Source organism: Cynocephalus volans, chromosome 1 (assembly GCF_027409185.1).
Source record: "Cynocephalus volans isolate mCynVol1 chromosome 1, mCynVol1.pri, whole genome shotgun sequence".
Classification (NCBI taxonomy): domain Eukaryota; kingdom Metazoa; phylum Chordata; class Mammalia; order Dermoptera; family Cynocephalidae; genus Cynocephalus; species Cynocephalus volans.
In genome coordinates this window covers 34,028,514-34,052,818 of record NC_084460.1, presented here as the reverse complement: position 1 = coordinate 34,052,818, position 24,305 = coordinate 34,028,514, and the positions used below count along the sequence as shown (strand labels likewise).

The 24,305-nt window shown below is 36.0% G+C and overlaps 1 protein-coding gene across 5 annotated transcripts in view; it reads right to left on the bottom strand.

Moving 5' to 3' along the window:
- Positions 1-24,305, bottom strand: part of RALGAPB (Ral GTPase activating protein non-catalytic subunit beta) — an 88,148-nt gene that overhangs the window by 41,825 nt on the left and 22,018 nt on the right. For 3 of the 5 annotated variants that reach the window (XM_063090272.1, XM_063090285.1, XM_063090279.1), the window contains exons 6-16: positions 22,299-22,430; positions 17,162-17,340; positions 15,966-16,114; positions 15,622-15,838; positions 13,375-13,410; positions 11,962-12,163; positions 9,432-9,599; positions 8,880-8,994; positions 8,357-8,504; positions 2,605-2,669; positions 1,143-1,272 (exon numbers count right to left, since the gene is read on the bottom strand). In XM_063090272.1, coding sequence (XP_062946342.1) covers positions 1,143-1,272; positions 2,605-2,669; positions 8,357-8,504; positions 8,880-8,994; positions 9,432-9,599; positions 11,962-12,163; positions 13,375-13,410; positions 15,622-15,838; positions 15,966-16,114; positions 17,162-17,340; positions 22,299-22,430 — 1,541 coding nt within the window. The remainder of the gene's footprint in view (positions 1-1,142; positions 1,273-2,604; positions 2,670-8,356; positions 8,505-8,879; positions 8,995-9,431; positions 9,600-11,961; positions 12,164-13,374; positions 13,411-15,621; positions 15,839-15,965; positions 16,115-17,161; positions 17,341-22,298; positions 22,431-24,305) is intronic. The other 2 variants (XM_063090291.1, XM_063090300.1) reach the window with 1 other exon arrangement.

The following is a 24,305-nucleotide window of genomic DNA, read 5'->3' as shown; positions in this document are numbered from 1 at the left end:
AGAGAGACATTCATGCGACACTAACACAAATCTGGATTTCTTAGTAAAAAATATTTTATGACATTACAAGCAGAGCTCACTAACATCATTTCAAAATGCTGAAACAAACAATAATCACTTCAAACATTTATATTAGAACACACGCAGTAATGCAAAAATTTCTTTGAAGTATTTTAGAAACATGAAAAGTAAACAAATTTCTGACCTATAATATACGTAATTTACATACACAATGAATAAGATAACAATTTAAATAACTTCTTTATAAATGTAATATTTGTGTGTGTTGAATATCCACATCATGATTCTGAGTGTCTGACATGCTCAAGGATACTTATTGCGAACTTAAACTACAGAAACATGCCTCATGAACTCATGAACATGGCTTACAAACTCTCTACATGATTAAAAAATTAAACTCACATCTAAAGATCTGGATATCACTCCAATCTAGTTGGATAAATGCTCATAGATTCAATACACTGTTTTTGTGTATGAAAACATAAAGGTACCCACAAACTCACAGAACCCATAAAATAATTGCCCAAGGTAAAGGACATCACTGAATAGAATCCTTTGCTGGCAATGTTTTATTTGACAGGGCAGAAAATAGAAATGTCTCCTTACTCTTGCTTAAAATTTGTGACTGAAGAATTCAAGAGAGATATAGTAGGGTACACAGATTTTAACACGAAGACAGACTCTCCACTGGGTTCCCATCTAATGCACAACCCATCACCCCCCTTACCACACTGCAATAACTGATTTATTGGACATCTATACCATTAGACTGTGAGCTCTGAGGAAACCCACATTTTATTTGACTCTATCATCAGCACATGGTACAGAATCCAGAAATGTCTTCTGACTACTCATGACAATCATTTATAGAATCTAACAAACTACCCAAAATCCAAGTACTAAAAGCTGTACAGCTAAATTAAAAGGATTTGTTTTCTTTTTCTTAGCTTTTTAGACTACATCATCTATTATACTTAAGTACATAAAAACATCTGAACATTAAATTTTTTTCTAACTGTTTTGTTTTATTTGAAAATCTGAACATTAAAGTTATTCTGTAAAACTTTGAATTGCAAAAAAAAAAAAAAAAAAAAAAAACGAAAAACCCAAACATATCTTACCATAATCCCTTAAGAGTGCTTGAGCAGGCCTTTCACTATCAGGTGTTGTGGGCTCCGTGCTTCCGCCACTTGCTGAACTAATACCACTATTAGTGCGACTATGACCCTTCAGGTTATTTTCTCTACCACCCTAGTCAGATGAAAATGAGTAAAATATTTGAAGGCTACACCACAGTTTGCAAAATATAGATAAAGTCATTATAATCATGTTGATAAAATGGAATGTGCTAACTAAATAGCACAAACTGATACACAGAAACAAACTGACAAGGGATTAAAAATGCTATGGAGTGTTTGCATAGACACCATCTACTGGAAGGTATGAAGGGTTTAATGACTACAGGTGCCTATACTGGGGTCTTGACTGCTGCTGTTTACAAGGAAAGGGCCAGCCCAGGACCTTTTTCATCTTCACTAGACTTCAATGGCTAATGACGCTGGGTCCTAAAAGAAAATACCGTACTACCTCCCAAGCAAAAGTTCAGAACAAGCATACAAACTTAAAAAACACAAATAAACAAATAACAGCAACTTTCAAATGTACTTATATCACAAAACACAAAAAATAAAACACTACAGTTAGTATAAAGATTAACTCCTATATATATAGTGGTTAATAAACCTATGTGTTAAAGATATCCCTCATTTTTTTCCCCATATGAACACAATTCATTATATTCAGATCAGTAAATTATTAAAAGCCATCTACTGAGACATGAATGTAATTTCCTTAATAATAATTTGATAACCCATCCTACATCCATCCAGCTCAACCCCAGTATATCCTGTTAATTGCCTCACTCCCCAGCCTCTACTCCAGGTATCTCTTTCAAGGAGCACTGGAAGTTTCTGGGAAGCTTTTCTGATTTAGAAGCACTAGTACTTTAGGGTATGACCTGTAAACTCTGGTCTAGAGGAGCTAGAAAGAAAGGATGAGATAGAAAAAAATAAACTAGAGGTCTGTTTGCAACCAGCACTAGATCTATTAGGGATGGCAGGAATAATGGAGTAGGAGGCTTTTCCTAGATCTCAATCCAGTTTATGTGCACAGTAAAACAAGTAAGATTTAAGTAAGTAGACACTATCCAGAAATAAAGACTGGATTTAGCTCAAGTTTTTCTCATGCAGATTCTCTCAGGGATCTGATGTACAGCTGATGAGGTACTGAAAGGTAAGAAACCTCAAAACATATGGTATTTTAAAATAGGATCCAGGCTAGCAGATTAGCTCAGCTGGTTAGAGCATGGTGTTACAACATGAAGGTCATGGGTTCAGATCCCGATTCCAGCCAGCGACCAAAAATAAATAAATAAAATAAAATAAAATAGGATCCTTCTGAGTCAGTGACCTACATTAATAAACAAAGTGCCTTTAAAAATCACAAGGACACACATGTCGAAATGTAATTTATATAAAATCAGTAGTTGATATTCTGACAGGTTATATGTGGTATGCTTCTTACCATCTCCATTTGGCAACCAATGGCTTCTAAAAGGGCTGAATCTTGAACAATATTTAACATTGCCCCTGCAACAGCAAAAAAAGAAAGCATTTTATATAAGATATACCACAAGAACACTAAAGTGGCTAAAGTATCTCATACGATTAATAGTAGAGATAATATAATTTTGGCTGAGCATTCCTGAAATTCCCATAAAATTACTAATAAATCTGCTGATCAGTCAGAAAAGACCTTCTTTAGAAATCCCCTAATTCTGATCCAACCCAAAAGTTTCAAAGGCACATTTTTCTAAAATAAATCTGAAGGTCAAACTTTGCTTTATATAAAAACATACCCAGTATCAGATTTTTTTAATTGATGTGAAAGGTAAGTATCTTGATTTCAAGGGTAATACAAACTAAGGAAAATATTATGGATACAGGTCCAAGTCTTTTAAAAACAAAACAAAACAAAAAAATAAAATAAAAATTGCAGCTATACCATTGTGACCATACTGCTTTTCAAGAATGATTAAAGCCACATGGTTTGAGAATTGCCCATGTCTGCATATTCTAAAAGTAAGCCGCATTTATTTATCAAGGAACCTATAGCCCTGGAAAGGCTAAGACAAAAATGAGATGGTGAGCCTAGCATACTGCTTCTCATCCTAGTGGGGGAGTGCTCTTGCCTACAATGGATAAAGAGAAGATAGAAACAGCTTTGCCAATGTGTATTGGCAAGAGTGACAACTGATTCTTGGAATATACATGAGGAACATTCAGAGCAAGGGTAAAGCAAAACCAAATATTCTTATCAACTGTAGAAATGATCTGATTTCAAGTGAAATTATGTTAGTAGAATAATCTACAACACCATATCTTGAAGGCGCTCTCATATCAAAACATTCCCCCTCCACACACACTCCCTTTGGGTTCCAAATGAATCTGAGATAGTGTTGATGCCACTGGTGAACTGTGGCTCCAAACCTTTATCAGACCAAACATACTAACTTCAGGTCTCTAAAAACCCAGCCTAACAAGAACATAGCTATATTTTATAACTGGGAACATAGAGAGCAAAAAACTACATTTGTGAATCTAGAAAATCATGCCCACAATTAAATTAATGCAATTAATGGCATTTGAGATTTTTGAGATATTATAAACCTTTTTACCCAGCTATGTACAACTACAGTTACCTACTAATTTGGTGTCTCTGGGTAAATACTGTTCTTGGCAGCTGTGACCTATCTCTTTAGGATCAATTTCTCTCAGTCTTAGAGGCCTTTTAGAATCATCTCAAGGATTGTGTTCCTGCTGAAAGGACATGAATTTCCCTCCTCCCCTAGGGATATAAGGGCTTTAATGGGAATGTCTGATCCCATCTTTGAACAAATAAGGATCTAAGATACTAAGAAGCAGTCCGATCCTGGTCTTGCTAATGAAAAGGAGAAAGGAAGCCTCTAACCACTGCCAAAGTCAAGGCATTCTGAGGGATCAATTGCCACAGAAGCAGGATGTTCTATCTGCCACCTTGGTTTGTTGGCAGACCTAGGGTTGGTATTTGCATTCACTTGGTTCAGTGGGGACCCCTGTTAGGTGGCTGAGGAAAGCCTACCTTTCTGAGAGCTACCACTGTCAAGGGTGGGGATCTTGATATCCAAGGCTGAACTTCAGTGGTACTAAGATACAGATGTGATAACTGAAAACCCCTTGCTTTCTAGTATAGTAAGTTGCTGTTTATACAATTTGAGCATTGGATTGAGGGAAGAAAAAGGAGGCCCCTTTGTTCATCAGGGTCCCTCTGAAGACGTTTAAGGGAGGTAAGACTGTCTTTAGTGCTACCACTGGGTTTGCTAGTTAATCAACAAATACTTTTTGATATATTTTAGATGGGAGAGTCAAACATTTAAACAAATAAGATAATTTCAGGTACTGTACTATGAAAAAATGATGAAATAAGATCATCTTTAGCAGGGTCTATTAAGGACTGTCTAAGAATATGACAAGGAAAAAGCCAAGCAAATATCTAGGGAAAGAATATTCCAGAAGGAGGAATAGTAAGTAAAGCTCTTAAGTTATCATGAGCTGTATGTGTTCAATGGGTGGGAAAAAAAGTCCAGTTTAAATGGAGCACAGAACACTAGAAGGAAAGTACAAACAGACAAGATCTGAGAGGTAGACAGGGGTGAGACGTTTAAATGTGTGGTCTCCATAGATTGGGGTAAGGAATGTGGATTTTATTCTAAGTGCAATAGGAAGCCAGTGGCATGGAAACTGGCATTATCTAGCTTATCCTTTAGGACCATCACTCTAGCTTAAATGGGGAGGATAAACTGGGGGGGGGGGGGGGCGGCAAGAAAGGAGCAGAGAGACCAGTTAGCAGTCTGTGGTAACATTCAAATTAAAAGATGAGGTAGCTTGGACAAGGGTTCTCAGTGTGAGATGGTAAGGCTGGTCAGTAGTAGAGTTGACAGAACTTAAGAATAGATCTGGATGTGGGGCAATAAGGAGAAAAGAAGAATCAAAGACAGATAAGTCATAGGTTCTGGCCTAAGTAATTAGGTATATACAAGGACGTCATCTACTAAGATGAAGAAGCAGATTGGTGAGGAGCAGATTTAGGGTAGGAATGTGGGATGCAGGCAAGTTAGGTTACAGTTGCCTTTCAGATATCCAGGTGGAGATATCAAGTAGGCAGTTCGCTAGCAACACAAGTTGAACTGAGAGGAGATATCTAGCACAAAGAATATTCAGCCTGTACATGATATTTAAAGCCATGGGATTGATGAGACCACCTAGGTTAAGACATCCAAGAAGAGATCTTGGGGGCTTCCAACACCTAGCTATCTGGTAGAAGAGAAAGAGGTATTTAAGCTATTATTTAAGGCATATTTTTTATGTCACTACAAATAATCTAGTAAAGAGGGAGAAACTGACCAGATAGAAAAGAGTGATGTCCTTGAGAAGGAAAGAAAGATAGGATTTAGGGCACAAGTGAAGCAACATTATAACAGGCTGAGGCTACCTCCATCTTCATCTCCTACTACTTTTACACCTTTGTTCTCTTGACTCTGTCTCCACTGGCCTCCCCACTGGTCCTCAAACACACTCCTGCTTCAGGTTCTTTGCTCCTGCTTTTGCCTCTGTCTGGTATACTCTTATTCCCAGTTATCTCCACGACTCACTCCCTCACCTTCTCAGTGAGAGCTGTCATGACACTCTATTTAAAATTGAACAGCCCCCTCCCCTCTGCCACATGACACACACACACCCCTACACCTGTTCTCTATCTCCTTTCCCTGCTTTGTTTTTCTCCCTCATATAATACACTATTTATCTTATTTATTGTTTGTTCCTTGCTCTCAGCACAATGTTTTTTGTCTATTTTGTTTTCTGTTTTATCCCAGAGTCTAGGGTGGTGCCTGGCACATAACACATAACAGAACTCAAATATTTGTTGAGTGAAAGAAGAGGAAATAAAGAACTCTGGGTAGGTTGTGGGTAGTTGGTGAAAATAATGGGAAGAAGAGATCATTCTCATCTAATGCATTTTTTTCTATGAAATATGCAGCAAGATCAACTAAGTAGAAGAAAAAAGAAGAGGTGGAGATACAAGGTAAGAGAGAGAGAAAAGCGAATTTACTGGAAAAGTGTAGTACAACTGTCAGTGTTAAGTGCCACCTGAGATTTACAGTCATAAATCTGAAAAGTCTAGTCAGCCCTGTTGTGTGTGATTTTTTTCTCCAGCACTGCTCAACCACTCAGATGCAAGTGTGCAATAGACGGACAGTTGTGTTTAAGCAGAGATGGGGTTTAAAAGTGGTAAGAGACACGGAATCTAAGCTGGGTAAGGAGGTAAGAGGGGACATGAGAGATACCGAAAAAGACGTAGGGTCAGTGGATTAGAGGTTAGAGCAGGAGTTGGTCAATTTTTTCTGCAAAAGGCCAGGTAGTAAATATTTTAGACTTGGTGTTGTATGGTCTCTGTCACAACTGTTCAACTCTGCTGTTGTAGCACAAAAGCAGCCACAGACAACAAACAAACAAGTATGACTATGTTCCTAGAAAACTCTATTACAAAAATACCAGGCCTGATTTGGCCTGTGGGCTGAGGGTCTGCTAATCCCTGTGTTAGAAAATTGCTGGAGTTAAGAGTAAAGTAAATTAAATGAAAGGATAGATGGTAACAGGAAATGGAACTTTGAAATTAAGATAGTAGAGATTTCAGTTTTTAGTGATGCAAGACCTAGCAAAGGATCATGTGAAAGGTAAGGCTGGAGTGGGAAATGAAAAAAGATCAATGGTACTAAGAAGGACAGGGAACTGAGACGGGTGTTAGCTGAACGTGACCAATGTGCGTATTTAGCCAGAAGGAGATAATGTTATCAGGATGGTCTAGGATGAGGGTAAGTACGGCCAGCCCATCCAAAGTGTTCCTGTGCAAGACACCATTTGCTTCTAATACTCAGTGAACTGTAACAGTAGACATTATTGCACTGGACTAAACATTTTACATATTCTCTTATTTCTGACAATTCCCTGCATGGTAAACACTATAATCCCACTCCCTAGATTAAAGAATTTCTCTAGCAAATAAAATCTACATGCAACTGCAAAGTGTAAGTGGCTAAATTCTCTTAGTTCCAATTTTCCTCCTTTCCCTTTTTCTTTCGTAAGTTTCTAGATCTTTGTCAACAATAAAATGGAGGATATGTTATAATCTGTTTCTTCAACTCCTTTCCAAAATGAAAGAATTTACTCTTCCCTATTTATTCCACCTGCTCACTGTATAACATACAACACTTCCTGCACACCCACTCTAATAACTACTGCCATCACCAATTCTTTAGGCATGTCATTTCCTCTCCCAGAATGAAATCCTACCCTCATTTCTGCCTATGCAAATATTGCCCTTCGAGATCCAATTTAACTCCCACTTCCCTCTATGAAGTCTTCCCTGACCTTTTAGTTTCTTCTCTCTCAACCCTGAAGGCATTCAACATGACGTGCAATCAGCACTGCTTTCTGCTGTTATGTGACTACTTTGTGATAAATCTCTGCAATGAGATTTGCTCAGGGGTAAGAACCATGCCACTCATTTCTCTAGTATTCCCCCGAGAGAACCTGTACCTAGGACCATGCCTTTGGCTTTGATGAAAAGCCAGAAGTATAAGATAGTCTCAGTAATCAAGTTAAGAAGTAATGAGGATCTAAAATATGGCTGTGGCCATAATGATGAGGAGACATTTAAGACAGAGAATCAGTATGATTAAGAGACCGACCAAAAGGAAACAATAAGGAAAGAGGGAAGAACCACAACAACAGCTACTCCATAATTTCTTCTTGGCAGGGTTCTGAAAACCCAACCCCCAATTTTTTCATATGTAAGTAACAGACAGGTGGAAGAGGAAGAGGAAAAGGTGGAAGTAAGAAGGGAGAAAAGGAAAGGAAAAAGAAGGGAGGGAAGGGGAAGTAAGGAGAAGGGGGGAGAAAAGAAGAGAGAAAAAGGGAGGAGAGAGGAAGGGAGGGAGAAAGAAAAACAAAAAGCACAAATAAAATGACCAACCAAGACAACTGTAAAGCTTTCCTTCCCTCATCTCAACCTATTAATTTTTTTTACATTAAAAAGCAAATAATCTCTGCCTCTGATTTAGAAAAATAAGTAGAACTGCATTAGGCTTAGGATCCTGCCACTGGTTGCTGCCTCCTCAGTATGGCTGGGGTCAACAGTACCTGGGTTTTCACTTACAAAAAAATGTGTGAACACAAACCTAGTATCATTTGGGTGTTATTGGGGTCCGTTTCCGTTTGCAAGGCACCTATTAAGATATTCACAAGTCTCAACTTCAGGGACAAAAAAGTTATCGGTTTATCGTAAGAAGAGCTGTCATCATTACTAAACTTTCCTTCCAGGACCACCTATGAAAAAAAACAAGTAATAGTTAACTTCAACTGTTGTGGTACACTATGCCCATGTAGGAATAGCTAGAATGGACTAAGGTCGGTCTAATGAGCAAGGCTTTCAGTCTAATACTAGCCACTGCTAAGTCTGTCACTAACTCACTCAACCAACATATGTTATCAGACAGCACTAGCCTATAACCACCTGAAATGGTAGGCCAAGGCATGCTGGCAGACTGACATAAGAAATATCACAACTTCATTAATTCACTTGAAATAACTTGGGTTTTAAAAAAAAAAAAGCTTCTTTTCCATTTTTTTTAAAATACGATTTGACTTAAATTAGCATACAAAGCAGGATATAGAATATAAAAAACTTTAATAAAACATTACCTCAGATTTGACTGTGCCAAAATGATGAGGAAGGGGCAACAAAGAAAGTAGGATATTAATGGAGGATCTTCTCAATTCTGTTGGATTTACATAGCTTTTGAATTTTGAGAGTTCTCTGCCAAAAAATAAAAAACTATTAGTATTTTTGAACTAAAGTAATTTTTTTGCTACGGCTAAAATTATGCCAATTTTTCACAATCCAAGCACTATGTATGTGTATGCGTGTGTTTAAATTTCTATGTTCAAGTATTACTCAATTAAACTAGAATTAATTGATTTATTTTTTCATTTAAAATGTAAGGCCTATACGAAGCTAGAACTCTGGGCTGCTATTACTCTTACCCTTCTAGACCAGGCCAAAAAAAGATTCAACAAGCCCAAGGACAAATAAGAACTAAGGTGGGTTTGGATGTTCTACACTCATTTAATGTGGCCCGAGTCCCTTCAGACTATGTAGACAACTGGATGGGATACATTAGGAAACTGGGGAAGAAGCACCAAAACAAACCAGGCAAATCAGACAATTGATACAATAGGAGAATGATAGCTTACCTGTCAGGCAAAATGGTTTCAAGAGCTGAAATAAAGTAAGGAACCACAACATCAATCCCTTTCAAGTCACAGCAGAACAAAGGAGGAGAGTTTAGAATAACGCTGGCCAAGACAGGATGGCACACATAATCATTTATCTGCAAACCTTGAATTAAAAGCATGTAAAATCTAGGAAAGCAAGAAAAAAATTTTAAACAAACTGATCAAAAGTTTTCATTATTATTATTATTTTCTACATAGTCATCAGAAAGGGTACTTGCACTCTTCACTACTTCTATCCTTTAAATAATTACTGGAATTAAAACAATTCAGTATCACATACACTAAGAACTAAGTTATCTTTCCTAATGAAGGAAGAAAAAAGATTCATTTCTATTACACCTTAAAGTTTTAAGCTCTGCAATTCAATGTTACAGGTGCCTGCAAATGAGGCAAACAGAACAAAACCAAACAAATGGCTGCAGTACTTATCAATAAACTGGCGAAATTACTAAATTCCATGGCAATAAAATTTTGCAGCATTTTACAATTCCTGAGGGGAAAGAAGAAGTGTGTTTGCATTTTTTTCCTCTTTGCCATTATTTTTGGGGAGACACTAACAAAGAAATCTCATTCAACGCTATTCATCATGATATAAAGGTCACTTTGAATAAGATTGTTTTAATATACCTGAACATGTCTTACTTTTTTAACCCCCACTCCCAATCAACTCACTAAGCATTCAATCACCTGTCATTAAAGAGTACTATATTGGTATACTCTTCTACTACTACTTCTGTTAGCCAAAAGCTTACTGGATAGCTGAGGGTAAACTATGTCTATTGATAACTATAGTATTCCTGTGTACATCTGGCACAAAATAGGTGCTTAATAAATATTTGTTGATAAATATCCCAAAGGCCCTTCAAATTCAGTAAGTTCAAAATTAAATTCATCATTTGTCCTCTCATAAACCTGTTCTCTTGGTTTGTCATACTACCACCAATCCAGCATTATGGGTCAGTCAGAAAGCCTTCTCCCTTACACATATTGACACCATTTAGGGTATCTCCCCAACCCATCGTCTCCCTACTGAACAAAGTGCCCTCACCACAAAGGGTGAGAACCAGCACTCTTCTGTGACACACACTCACAGCTATAGCTGATTAGACCAGAGACAGACAACAGACACCTGATTAATCGGATCCTCTTTCCCAGGAATCTGAAATTAGAATTCAGAGATGCTAACTGGCTCTACTGGTCACCTAGACCAAGGCCATGGAAACTGGGAGCTCAGAAGCATACTGCAATATAAAAAAATGATCTGCAGAAAAGAAAAGAATGAAACAGTTCTGGGAGACCATGAAGACAGAGGAAACAGAAAGCAAAAAGGTTGTTTTGATACTTGAATACTTGCCAGTTGCTGGTTCCTATTCTTCATGAGGCTTTGCTGTACTTACTGACCTTAGAATTTATTAAATATCACTAGCTTCTCATAATTCATTCTCTTTACTTAAATAAGATTGAGAGGGTTGCTGTAAAGCCAAGAGCCTATGGTTAAGATACTCATGACTAGTTCCCTGCATATGCCATTCTTTTTCATGCCTAAAAGCTTCTGTACTTGGTTCCCTCTGACAGTCAGTTTACTCCTCTCTCCTGAGAACCTAGCAGGTACAGATACCTAAATGCTCTTATTGATATTAACCTCACTTCAGCAGCTGTGTGATCAAATTGAGGAGGGCAAGTAACAGGAGGCCATTATAAGTTAATTTAGGAGAAAAGTGACAAAGTTTGAAGTGTCATGTGGGGACCAAGTGGAAAGAGGGATTAGAAAGAGAGTTAAGCAGCAGAAAGCTTGGTTGACCAACTAAAGAAACAGAGGGAAAGAAGAAGAATCTAAAATAACTCCTGGTTTCTGGCCTGAGTAACTAAATGAATGGCAGAGCCATTCACAAAAACAGTTGAAGGCAGAGATTTGGATAAGATGACTTCCTAACATAGTCTAAATTCTACCCATCCTTTATATGTCCAGCCCAATCATCCAATCCTCTGTAACCCTTTCCTGAACCCCCCGGTGTAAGCGTGTGCTGCTTCTTCCTCTGAATATCCACAGCACTTTATCTGCGCCCCTCTCCTACCAACTTCCTATTCCTATCAGATCATTGTTACTTGTGTACATGGCTGTGGTCACTCCAGAAAATAAGCTCCTTGGAGGCAGGATTCATAGATGATTTATTTCTGGACTATCTGCAGTGCCTAATACTGTGCTAAAAATTTATTAACAAATTATTGTGGTCCTTCCAAATATCTCCATAATTAATAAAATTCATATAAGATGAAACATTTCTAAAATAAAAATTGTTAGGGAACTTCACCAAATCTGATGAGGCAGATAAAACGGAAGAGTTCAAGCAAATTTCAACTATTTACAGACATCTGCAGATATTTTAGATCAACATTTACTTATCAATTCAGCCTACTGAGTCACACTACAATAAAGTTTTACTATTAAAACTATATGAATGGAAAAACAAACAAAAAATTCTAAGACCTGGATAAATAAGCTGGCAGAATCTCTTCTCCAGTCTTCTTGCTACAAAAAATCCTAGACAGTGTCCCACAAGCCTCAGCTCTTCCTGCTTCATAGTTATCAGGAAATTCACTTGCATCAAACATAGGATTGGAAACCATGGTGTCTGTGGACATTTGTGACCCTTTCCGTCGAAATTCCATGCTAGCTTGTGTTGTAATGGCTGGGGAGAGAAAAGGAGAGTTTTATTATATTTATCCATAGGCCAAATAGGCTCATGGGACCCTGGACACAAAGATCAAATGTTGGTGTCATTAAATAGCTACTTCAATAGTATCCAATAATGCTTTTGTTTAGCAACTATGTCTTAATTTTTTTTAACAAAGGGCTCTCTGAAATCTTTGAAAGTGGGTAACAATTTACAGTGGTATTGTCAGTTTAACAGATTCTATAATAAGCATTTTTCAACTGAATTTTTGATCAGAAGAGTACATTTGTATATATCTGTATTTATATACAGATATATAATACAGAATTTGGATTTTCTATTATTTATTTTGGTTTTTCCTCCCCCTATAGAATGATGCTTAAACATTAAGAAAAATAGCTTCTGCAATTTGCATATTACCCCAGATGGACATCATAATTAAATGGGCAACCCCATGCCAGTTTGTATACTTTAGGGAGAAGGAGAAGTAAGGACAAGAAATGGATATGGAGGAAGAGAGAGCATTCCCACCACCCACCCAGCTCCAAAACACACACCAAAGAATTGCCCGACAAAGCAAAATGAGAATGAATTTTAACAACCACAGACAGCAGCTAACTCGAGATTGATAAATAAGAAAATTGGATTGGTAAGAAAGATTACCATGGTCATTCATTGTCACTGAAACAGAAGCCCTTCGAAAGTTGCTTTCATTTTTAACAAAAGATTTCACGGTGTATTGAAAATCACTCTGAAATCTTTTATTACTCTACACGAAATGTTTAAATTATTTTGTGATATAGATTTAATAGAATGCAAAATCAAGCATAAATCTTTATGCAACTTCCCATGAGCCATTTTTAGTCCTGAATAAACCCAGCAATAATACATTTGGAAAACACTACATGCAGAATGCATACAAATCAAACACTAAATCTGTATAAAAATAATCTTAAAGCTTAAAAAAAAAAAAAAAGCCAAAACACAGTTAGTGCAAAGTCCTGGAATTCATGACATGACCAGACTAGTATACAGAAATAATGGGACTGATTCAGGCAGATTAATTTGCTTTTGCCAACAATCTTCCCCATTCAAAACACAGAAAAGTATTTTTCTTCCCAAGTGCAAAAACTACAAGAGACAATGACAATCAAATTTTTTAATGGAATTATGAAAAAAATAAAAACATGACTGCAATTAAGGAGAAGCTTCTGATTCCTACTTACAAGATTTATAAGAAAGAAGAATTTGGATAAAAGATGCTGCAAGATAATAGAAATAAATGGAAACAAATCAAAGGACAGCAGTAATTATAAAATACTTTAAAGATGGTGAAATTTTACAGTAAGTTAAGAAGCTTTTCAGCTTTTTAAAAGTTAGGTTAAAAGCTTTACAATACCACAAGCTAGTTAAAAAACATAGGAAAGTGTGCATTCAGATCCAAAATTATGATTTTTGTATCATGCAAAACAATGAAAGAAGAAAATTACACAACTACAAAGAATTGAGATTTTGAACTGCCCAGACGTGCATTAAAATTTTAGTTCATTAACCCTTCCCAGCTCAATATTACTTTTACAAAGCACAACGTACTGTTACGTAAATCTAAAGCTAACCAGTTCAAAGAAGCAAACATTTTAAGTTAGAGGTGAACTACATGGCAGAATTCCTTGATGGCAGCCAGTACTTAGGAAACGGTTAGTATACCCAAGCCTCCCACTACCATCCCCAAGACCTCAAGACTGCTACCCAATGGCACTCTAACCCCTTCAACTATTTGGACACTTCATTATCTCTTGGGTAATGTAACAGCTTTTATCATCTCCAAACACAATGAGAAGAGGAACTTCTATCCTTTCCCCACCAAAAACAACATTGAGAGTTAAAAGTAAGATGTTGCTCACATGATTTGAATTCTGGTTTCTAACTTCTGGTGCTAGAGGGTGAGCAAAGCTGTTACAAACTCCCTAGAGAGCAGAAGATCTGTAAATTCCCTTAAAGCAAGCCCACCAACGAAGCAGCAGGTTGAGCCATTCTGGATTCAGGTATTTCAGTGTCAATAGCTCTATATACCCAAAAGTTACATTGTAAGAATTACATTTTAATAAAAATAAAAAATTAAAATAAGGCTGACTCATTCTAGAAAATACAATACCAATTAATAAACATAAACATGATTCAGAAAACTCAAAAGGTACATGAACATAAAGAAAATATAACCCAAAAGTAGTTTTTAAAAAATGTTCACCTAGTCATTGTAAGCAAGCACATTTATTTATACATAACTAAGCACTACTTTCAAACTTGTGAATAAAATTATAATATGGAAATGGAAGAATATAAAGTGTCTAAATTTGAGCAAAATAAAGTAAGCAAAGGAATCCCTAAAGTCAAGCATGCATCTCAAATCATATTCCTGAAAATTTTTATATTTGCAACTTCTCTAAATTATTTAAAAGATTTGTAAGAACATTCAAAATAATTATATGTGTATAATGTTCACAGACATAGACCCTAATTCTAAGATGATACTAAATAGCTAAGAATGAATTTCTGAGAGAAACCACAGACCCTTAGGATTGTTACATTACTTTAATTCTTAGAATTAACATTTTCCCTAGAGATGCATAAACTAATGCAATTAAATATCTTTTAATCTCAATTTATTTCCAACTCCAGTGGAAAAGTGTTTTCTTACTAAACAACCAATACACTCCTTAATACATACACCACAGTGCCTGGCACATAGTAACTGCAACGCAATAAGTGCCAGCCATTATTATTTTCCAGCTCTAAAAGACATATCCAAAATATTCAAAACATTATGCACTACCCCACCCATCCATCCTGTACCTTACAACACTACCTCCAAGGATAATGGTGAGATGACAAAAATAAATCAGATTTTATTTAGACAGTTTCATTTCTATAATAAAATCTAAATGAAGATATCAGGGTCGAGCTATTAATTCTCTACCAGTCTTACCAAGTCACAAAGCAAATGGTAATTCTCTAGACTAAAACCTTACAGGTTACAGTCTATTGAGAAGCAGGTATTTTCTAATGTTTACTTGTACTAATGAGCGAAGGGCTGTCAAAATCTAAGAACACACTTCTTGTGAGTACATTTCCAGTCAAAATCTTTAATTCTTCATATGAATATTATCCTGGCTGACATGAAGGGAACTTCCAGGTCACCTACTGAAAGTAATCTGATTCAACAAAAAGTGACTAACCTGAAGTGTGTCTAATAAAACTAGACAAAAGGCCAACCTCATAGAACACACATAAAAAGAACAGGTAGGAAAAATTCCAAAGTTCTTACTTCAGCTGGAAGGGGTTAAGCACAAGACATTGCTTGGTCAGAAACAGAGAGCTTTTTAAGATACATATTAATCTTGCAGGTAGGAAAGATTAAAAAGAAAAAAAAGAAAAGAAAAGAAATGATAACATTTTTCTTGAGCAATATTTACCAGTCATGCTGTTGTCTCTATTTATCCCATTATGAAGTTTACAGTGAACAAATGCTGCATCAAATAACCATGATCCAAAGAGATTCAAGATGCTGTTAACCTTTGGTCTTTGAGGGGCAGGCAGTGGCCGGGGTTCTGAACTAGTCTGATTTGGACTTGACAGAGGAGAGGTGGAGGATGTCTGGTGCTGAACTTTCGAGGCATGAGCAGTACTGACCTATTAAAAGAACACAAGAATACACCCACACCCAAAAAAGTTTGAGAAAATGGCAGGACTTTTAAAAAGAATAGCAGATTAAAAAGTCAACCTTTTACAGCAGAACAATGGTGATGAAAACTCTTACTGTGCTTGTCTTTATGGTAGCCTTATTCACAGTAACAGCCCGGTGCCTCCGGTTATGTGGTGGGGTGGTATTGACAGCAGTGCTCTGAGGCATACTTAATCTATTTACGGGTGTTGGAGGAGCACTGTCTGATCGGGGTCTAGAAATGCCTTATAAAAAAAAAAAAAGACAAATGGAGTTATTCTTCATAGTTCAAAATACGTGACCAGAAAATCTTCCCCAAGCAACACAAGTGAAAGCTTGAGACACACAGACTATAGCAAAGACTGCTAGTTGCCTCCCAATACCCATTCATTCTTTCTTCCTGAATAACAGAACACGTATTTTAGCTGGACATGGGTATCCAGAATAAATGACTACATTTTCAAGGTTCCCTTGCGGCTAGCTAGATGTGGCCGTGTTCTGACCACAGAGAAGTGGGTGATTGTTAGGTAGGTCTTCTAAGAGATCTCCTTAAAAGAACCAATCAGGTATAGACTCTCCTTCCTCCCTAATTCCTGGACAGGATGGCTGGAACTCACTCAACTTTCATGGCCCATGAGGCAGTGCACAAAGGATGAAGGGCCTTGGATCCTTGACCGTGATGGAACTGCTATATCAGCCTTGCAACACCTAGCCCTGATTTAACGTGTGTGAAAATAAACTATAAACCAATGGGATTTTTGGTTGTTATGTGGCAGCCAAACTTAGTCACAACTAATATATTAACTGCGTAATACATTAACAAGTGCACGTAACAAATGTTTTAGAAAATGACATATATTAAATATCACTGCCTTTTAATAGGTTAAAAAAATTCTGATTTTTCATTTATCTTAAATGGAAAAATATTTTAAAACAATGGTTCACAAAAGGTATAATTTGCTTTCTAATGATACACATGAGAATGGTCCCTACTGTATTTTAATCTGTATTTTCTTGTGAATGAACACTTTTCTCTTTTGCAAATCATTTATTCATATCCTTTGTACATTTATCTACGAGGTCTTATTCTTTTTCTTAGTATTTTGTTTGATCTACTTATACAAAGACAACAATAACCCTCTAGCTACTATATTTGTTGCACATAAGTTTTTCTAGTTTGTTGTCATCAAATCTGTTCATCTTTTCCTTTGGACTTTCTACAGTAACTTCTTAGATATGAGAGTTATCTGAATGTAGCTCTTTATACATTTAGCAACATACACAAAACTCACCTAAGAATGCATCCACCAGACAGCTGATTCCACGCATGGCACGAAAAAATATTTGAGGCAGATGTTTAAGGCAGGGATACTGATTCAACTCTTGCGGCATTCCGCTCACATTCAAGAACTGTTCCTGAAATTTGGGAGTAGAGCTTATAATGGCTGGGTTACTCAAATCCACGGGATTACTATCAAAAGAGAGAGAAGAAATAATTACACATTTAGAAATTACTACAGCAATAAAATGCACGTAATCTAATTTAAGAACAAGAACATTTGTGCCTATTTCTTTGATTCAGAGAGGATCTGTATTTAATGGGCTAGGCATTCAAACATCAACACTTCATTATAGAAGATCTGTAGTGTGTTTACATGAACTTATTCTGCCTATTCAGAGAATGAATACATGGATATTTTTTAATACATGGAATTAAGCAATGGGATTGTAAAGCTGTAAATAAGTCTACAAGAACCCCAAGGAGAAAATTTCACTTCAATATTAACATTCCTAATTTTTAAAAAACTATTTGGAATTCAAGATTAGTGTTATAGTTACATATACAGTGTTATATTGTGTTTATGTATATGTAGTAAAGCCACACATTTCAAAACAATGTATTTGGGCTTGAGTTACATTTTATGCACAAATAATTTTAAATATTTCCATTAAAAAATAGATTTAGATTTCCACTCAAAATGGTCTTCTTAGCTGTTGATTAAACAGCCTCTCCAACTCAAAGTATATTGTTACTGATAGAAAGAATTTCCACTAGCTACAAGGCAAAAGAACTAGGATGAAAAAATAGAAATCAGTGGTTCATACATGTTCTGCCCTTTGAAACTTTTCCACCCAAAGACTCAATTTCAAGTAACAGTTAGTGAGGAAAGGGGAGAGCATGTGCCTGTACGGAAAATGGCATTCTAATGGTAGCACACAGAGAACTGTAGTTTGTCATGTGGGGTAGAGCAGGTTAAGAAGTCTCTAGCAGCAGTGCTTGTTGGAGGTTGTAATTCATCTGTTAAGAAATTATAAAAACAGAGAGTAAGGTTGCAATGAATACAACTCAGTCCATCAGAACTCTGCTAAATTTATGTCTATTAGACACTAAAAGCTGGGGAGAAAAAGGCTTATACCAGCTCCTCCAGATATAAACCAGAAATGATTTTATTGGCACCTAAATATTCAGAAAAAAGATTTAAGAATATAAATAAAATCTGAAATGAGAATGGATAACAAAGGATATCGAGACGGCATTCCTGCAGTTCCCAATGCCCTGTGTACATGACGCATTTGGGGAACCTATTGAATATCCAGATTCCACCTAAATTTACTGAAACAGAATCTCCAGGTGGGGCCTGAAGGGCAGGTGGTCATGGACAAACAAGTCCAAGGACAAGTATTTGAGGACAGTAGTAGTAAAATCAACGGGAAACATTTTTTCTTTTTCCTGGAAAAAGACAAAGCATTACCATTCTAGACAAAATTTTGGTGTCTGCCTCCCCATAATATTTAGCCTGCTTCCAAGGATATTTCCCAATGACCACAGTAGCCCCTTCTGAGTAATCCTCCCATCCACCCACAGCTCATTTAAGACTGTCCAAAAGATGTCTCCTAGAGAACTACAATTAAAGTAGCCTAATTAACAAAAATAATTTGATCCAATTTATCCCTTTGGAAAATCGGAGAAAAGGGAAGCCCCAGTGAACTGAAAGGGCTAGAGTTGAAGTCACACAGTATCACAGCTGTTTACAGCACTGGGGAGTTATGGGGTTGCATGTAGCCCTAAAAGGCAAAAGGAAACAGAGACTTAGTGGGGGAAGCCTGCTGGAGAAAGAGAATAGTGTGCTTGCACAAGAGAAACAAAAAAGCTAAAAGGATCAGATGACAGAGTGCCTTGTCTCAAGGCTGCCTTGATCCCTCCCCAACATGATGGCTGGTTTGTTTACCACTTCTTGGAGGCCAGTGATACCTCTCTATCATCACATAATAACCTTCCCTTTACACTTGCATTTGCACACATAGGTCTCTATTCTTTACATCCAAAAGAACCCTGAGTAAAACACCGAAGTCAGCTCTAGAAGAAAAAGCCTGAAGAGAGATCAATTAAGAGTGAAGAAATGAGAAAAGATGATCCAAAAACTACCTCTAAAAAAGAGTCCAGGACTAGAGTTTTACCGGTCATTTATTTCAAACTCTCAAGGAACATATAACTTTCACATAATAGGAGCATAAAAGAGGACAGAAATTGTTCCTATTCTTTTTTTTTAAGTTACCAAAACATAAATTAAGCCAAAAAGATAGAACTAGAAACAATTCAGAAAAACATTAAAATAGCATCCCATAAGCAAGCAAATGAAGGAATGAAGGATGGTTTGACTTTGGTAAATTAATACATATCACAACAATAGGTCGAAGAAGAAAAACCACTTAATTGCTTAAATAGTTCCCAAAATATGATGGGGAAAAATTCAATACTATTCCCAATTTTATTTATATTTAAAAAATTTTTTAATTGCTTAGGAAACCAGGAGCATAAAAAAAATCTAATATCAACAACAAACATGTTACTCAAAATTCCCTATATTAGAGCCATTTCAATGAAAATCAGAACAAAAGAAGGGTGCCAAACAGTATCATTTTAATTCAACAGTGTTCTAGAAGTTCTGTCAAATGCAGTAAAATACTATGCAGAAATAATTAATAATAGCAACTTTTCAAGCAGCTACCATGTACTAGGCATTGCACAGTTTTATAAGGTTTTTCTTTCTTAATTCTTATAACAAGGAGCTGACAAGGTAGCTCAGTTGTTTAGAGCATGGTGCTGACAACATCAAGATCCAGAGTTCAATCCCTGTACTGGCCACGCACAAAAAAAAAAAATAAATAAAAATAAAAAAAAAATTCTTACAAGATGAGTACAATTATCCCCATTTCATAGATTGAAAATAAACTGAGGCACAGAGAAACTAAAATGTTTGCTCAAATTCACAAAGAAAAAACTAATAGAACTTGAACTCAAGTCTAGGTATTACTGCACCCATCGCACTTTTGATTAATCACTAAATACTTAAGAATGATTTACCAGAAAAGAGACATTTCTTATTTAAAGATATGTGTCCAATATATCTAGAAATTTCAGAAGAATCAGTGAAATACCCAGGGCTCTTTAAATGCCCATATATAGGGTTGTCCCGTTAGCTTAGTTGGTTAAAGCATGGTGCTGATAACACCAAGGTCCAGGGTTCAATCCCTGTACTGGCCAATTGCCCCCCAAAATAATAATAAATGCCCATATACGGTATACAAATACCAAATAAAGTAAAAAATGTTCTTTACAGTAGCAATAGCCACCTAGAAGATACGATAGCAGAAAAAAGTTAGCTTTTACAACATCAGCAATAAATATCTAGGAATAATGGTAAAGGAAATATACAAATCTTTGCGAAGGAAACTGTACAAAACACTTGTGTAAGATAAAAAAGACTCTAAAAAATAATAATACATGCTCTCAGAAAGGCAGACTCGATATAAGATTATCAGCTTTTCCTAAATATAAATAGAGGCTGAAAACAATTATCATCTTGGTGGAGTCTGGATAGCTGTTCTCTCTCTCTCTTTTCCTCATATGTTCTCTTGCAATTAAGTGTGGCATGTGTGTGAATTCTGGCCAATGGAATATGAGTAGCAGCAATTTACATCACTTCAAGGCCTGGCCCACAGAAACATTCCACACAATTTTCCTTGCTTGCTCTTCCCTATCTGCTAGCCAGATACAAAGGCTCCTGCTTACAATGCTGAGGCCCTAATAGAGTCATATTGAAGACGGCAGAAACTCTGCCAACCTGGGTCCCTGTACGACTATGTGAGCAGAGCTTCTCTCCACCCCATACTTTATGAAAGACTTTCAGGTTCAATTTCTAAAGCAGGACATGTTCATTACCCTAATTAATACACACTCCAAAACACAAAAGGTTTTGTGAGGTTTTTCTGTTTGCTTGTATATTGTAATATACAAAATAATTGACACACTGATTCTTAAATTCATCAAAAATGTTAAACAGGCAAGAAGAGATAAAGAATATTCTAAGAGAAGGAAAAATGGAAAAAGACAATTAGGCCTACTAAATATCAGTAAATATTATAAAGTTAAAATAATTAAAAGTGTGAATCTGGTATAAGAATAAATTAAGAAATTAATAGAATAATATACAAACTAAAGACAGATCTTGGTGTGTATTCAATATCACAAAGAAAACAAAACTAGAAGAAATCATTCATTAATATCCATCTGACTAAAGAATACAAAAACTTTCTAATCTTAAAGGAAATAGAAAATGATCACAGAAAAAGACATTTAAAACAAAAATCACTGAAAGCTGAAAAACATAAACTACAACTACAAACTGGAAAGCAATGACAGAAAATGGTTAATATCCCTAATTTATAAAAAGGTCATACAGAGTAATTTAGAATCACTAATACACAAATATAAAAATGAAGCTAGTCAAACCAGAAAGAGAAGATATGCGAGAAAAAACTTTTAAGAATCATCAAGTTTATAACAGTATAAAAGTTCCACAGAGCACATGGATGGAGCTGGAAGAGGGACAAGTAGGAAGCGATGAAACTGAGCTGAATAGAATTACTATAAAGAAAGGGACAGCAGGAAGTAGGGGTATATCCCTCTGTGAAATTTTAGGGCATATCTTTCAGTGAAATTGTAAACAATCGTACTAAAAGAGGGCCCTGAGAGCCAGATTAACTAGTTGGTACTGGACACAGAGGGGAGCAAAACAGTCTCCAGCCCCCACAGAATGTGACATGGTCTTGGGAGAGATACCATCATGCAGGCTGCAGCAATAGGCAAGACAACAAGTGCTACCACTACCACAGGGAACAAGTTCCTAGAGCGTATAAACCAAGAGTAGCTGAGGATAGCCTAACCTAGCTGAGGATAGCCTAACCTGGCTAGAACGGAGAAAGCAGGAGGCACATGATGTAGATGTGCTTGTTGTCCAATTTGGCTTCATTGGGTGGACTGTGCTTAGGAACCACATTCTGAATTCCAGCAAGAGAATTACAGCATGGTTCTTGCCCTAAGACACTGCTGGGTAACAAGCATGTGAAATAATAAAAGAACAATACCTCAACATATGTAAAAAACGAAACCATGTCTGTGCAACACACTCATTATCCATTTCTGGAGGGATCAGACTGGCATCTTCATCAGGAACTTTAAATGGAGGAAATGAAGGACCATATGTAAAGCGCAGCAATCTAGAAAATAAAACACACCACTAAGTCTATTCTGAACAGAATGAAAAAAATATCCAAGCATAGAAATATAAAAGAGATGAAACATCTACCTTAAGAAAACAAGATATATGAAAACCCTCATTTATAAAATAGACAAACAGAAGGGGATTTCCAGTTTTTCAAAAGATTTTTTAAATTATTATTTAAAACACAAATTTTTTTGGTTTAAATAATTTATTATTAATTATATTACTTATATATAATAGTGTAGTTATTTATATAATATGTAATGAATTTATAATTATATAATCATATAACAATAAAAATTATAATACAGATAAATCATTTAAGTTTTTTTTCAAAGATTCATCCTACTGCAAACTCCTTCAACTTAACTAAGCTATAATTTATTCATAATAACTTTACATGAAGTTAAAATTTACAGTGTACAATAAAAATAATTCAATTCAACAACTCAATTACTTAATTTAAATGTATTAAATGTATTAAAATTGTTCAAAGCCCTTTGACTCAATTACTCTATATCTAGGGACTATATCTCAATAAAACAATCAGAATGCATTCAAAGACTACTCAAAATTCCCTATATTAGCGGTATTCATATGAAGAATATTTTTAAAGTAAAACGCTGCAAAGAACATAAATATCAAAACAATAGGGAAATTATTTAATAAATTATATTTCCAATTATATAATGGAAAACTACAAAGCCATTAAAAATATGATCTCAAGACCCTTTCAAGAATGAAAAAAAAAGTACATATAATTAAAGTGACAAGAATCAGACATCAAGTGAAAAAAGTTGATAACAATACTATATAGAATAGGGCCGACCCCGTGGCGCACTTGGGAGAGTGCAGTGCTGGGAGCGCGGCAGCGCTCCCGCTGCGGGTTCGGATCCTATGTAGGGATGGCCGGTTCACTCGCTGGCTGAGCGCGGTGCGGCCGGTAACAAAAAGACAAAAAAAAAAAAAAAAAAAAAAAAAAAATACTATATAGAATAATCTCAAATTGTTTTTTTTAAAAAGGGAACTAAATGGAAAAAATACATTAAAATATTAATACTAGTTATCTCTAAATAATGAATATTTCCAAATTTGCTATTCAAGCACCTATTACTTATATAATTAAGATGAAAGCATTATTTGTTTTTTTGGTTTTTTATTTTATTTTTTTAAAGATGACCGGTAAGGGGATCTAAACCCTTGACTTGGTTTTGTCAGCACCACGCTCACCCAGTGAGCTAACCGGCCATCCCTATATGGGATCTGAACCCGTGGCCTTGGTGTTATCAGCACCACACTCTCCCGAGTGAGCCACGGGCCGGCCCTGAAAGCATTATTTGAAAATAGGTTCATAATATTCATTCATCATGATATACCAGAATCAATAAGATATTCCAAAGCTTCATCTTTTAGTTTAAATGATAAAGATATAAACATTTTATTACTGCAGGAAAAGACCAATCTACCCTGTGATACGTAACACCACCTTTAAAGTATTTGTTCCTGCCACCCTTCCCCTTGCCCCCAAGCAAACCTGAATCAGATCAAGTCTCTATATCTAACTACCAGTTTACAAAAAATATGGGGGGCAGGGGAACACGTTAACACAACAAGGACATTTTTGGAAAAATAGAGAATGTTGAACACTCAATAAGACAAACAACCCAGTTTCTTCAACAAAAAAAACTGCAAAGAAATAAAAATGAGAGAGCAGGAATCTATAGTTTAAAATAGAATTTAAGAAACATGTCAACTAAACGCAATGTCTGAACTTTGCTTTCCGATATAATAGAATCAACTGTAACAAAAAAGATGAGACATACAGTGAAATCTGAAAGCTGGTTAACTGATATTAAAGAACTGCAAACTT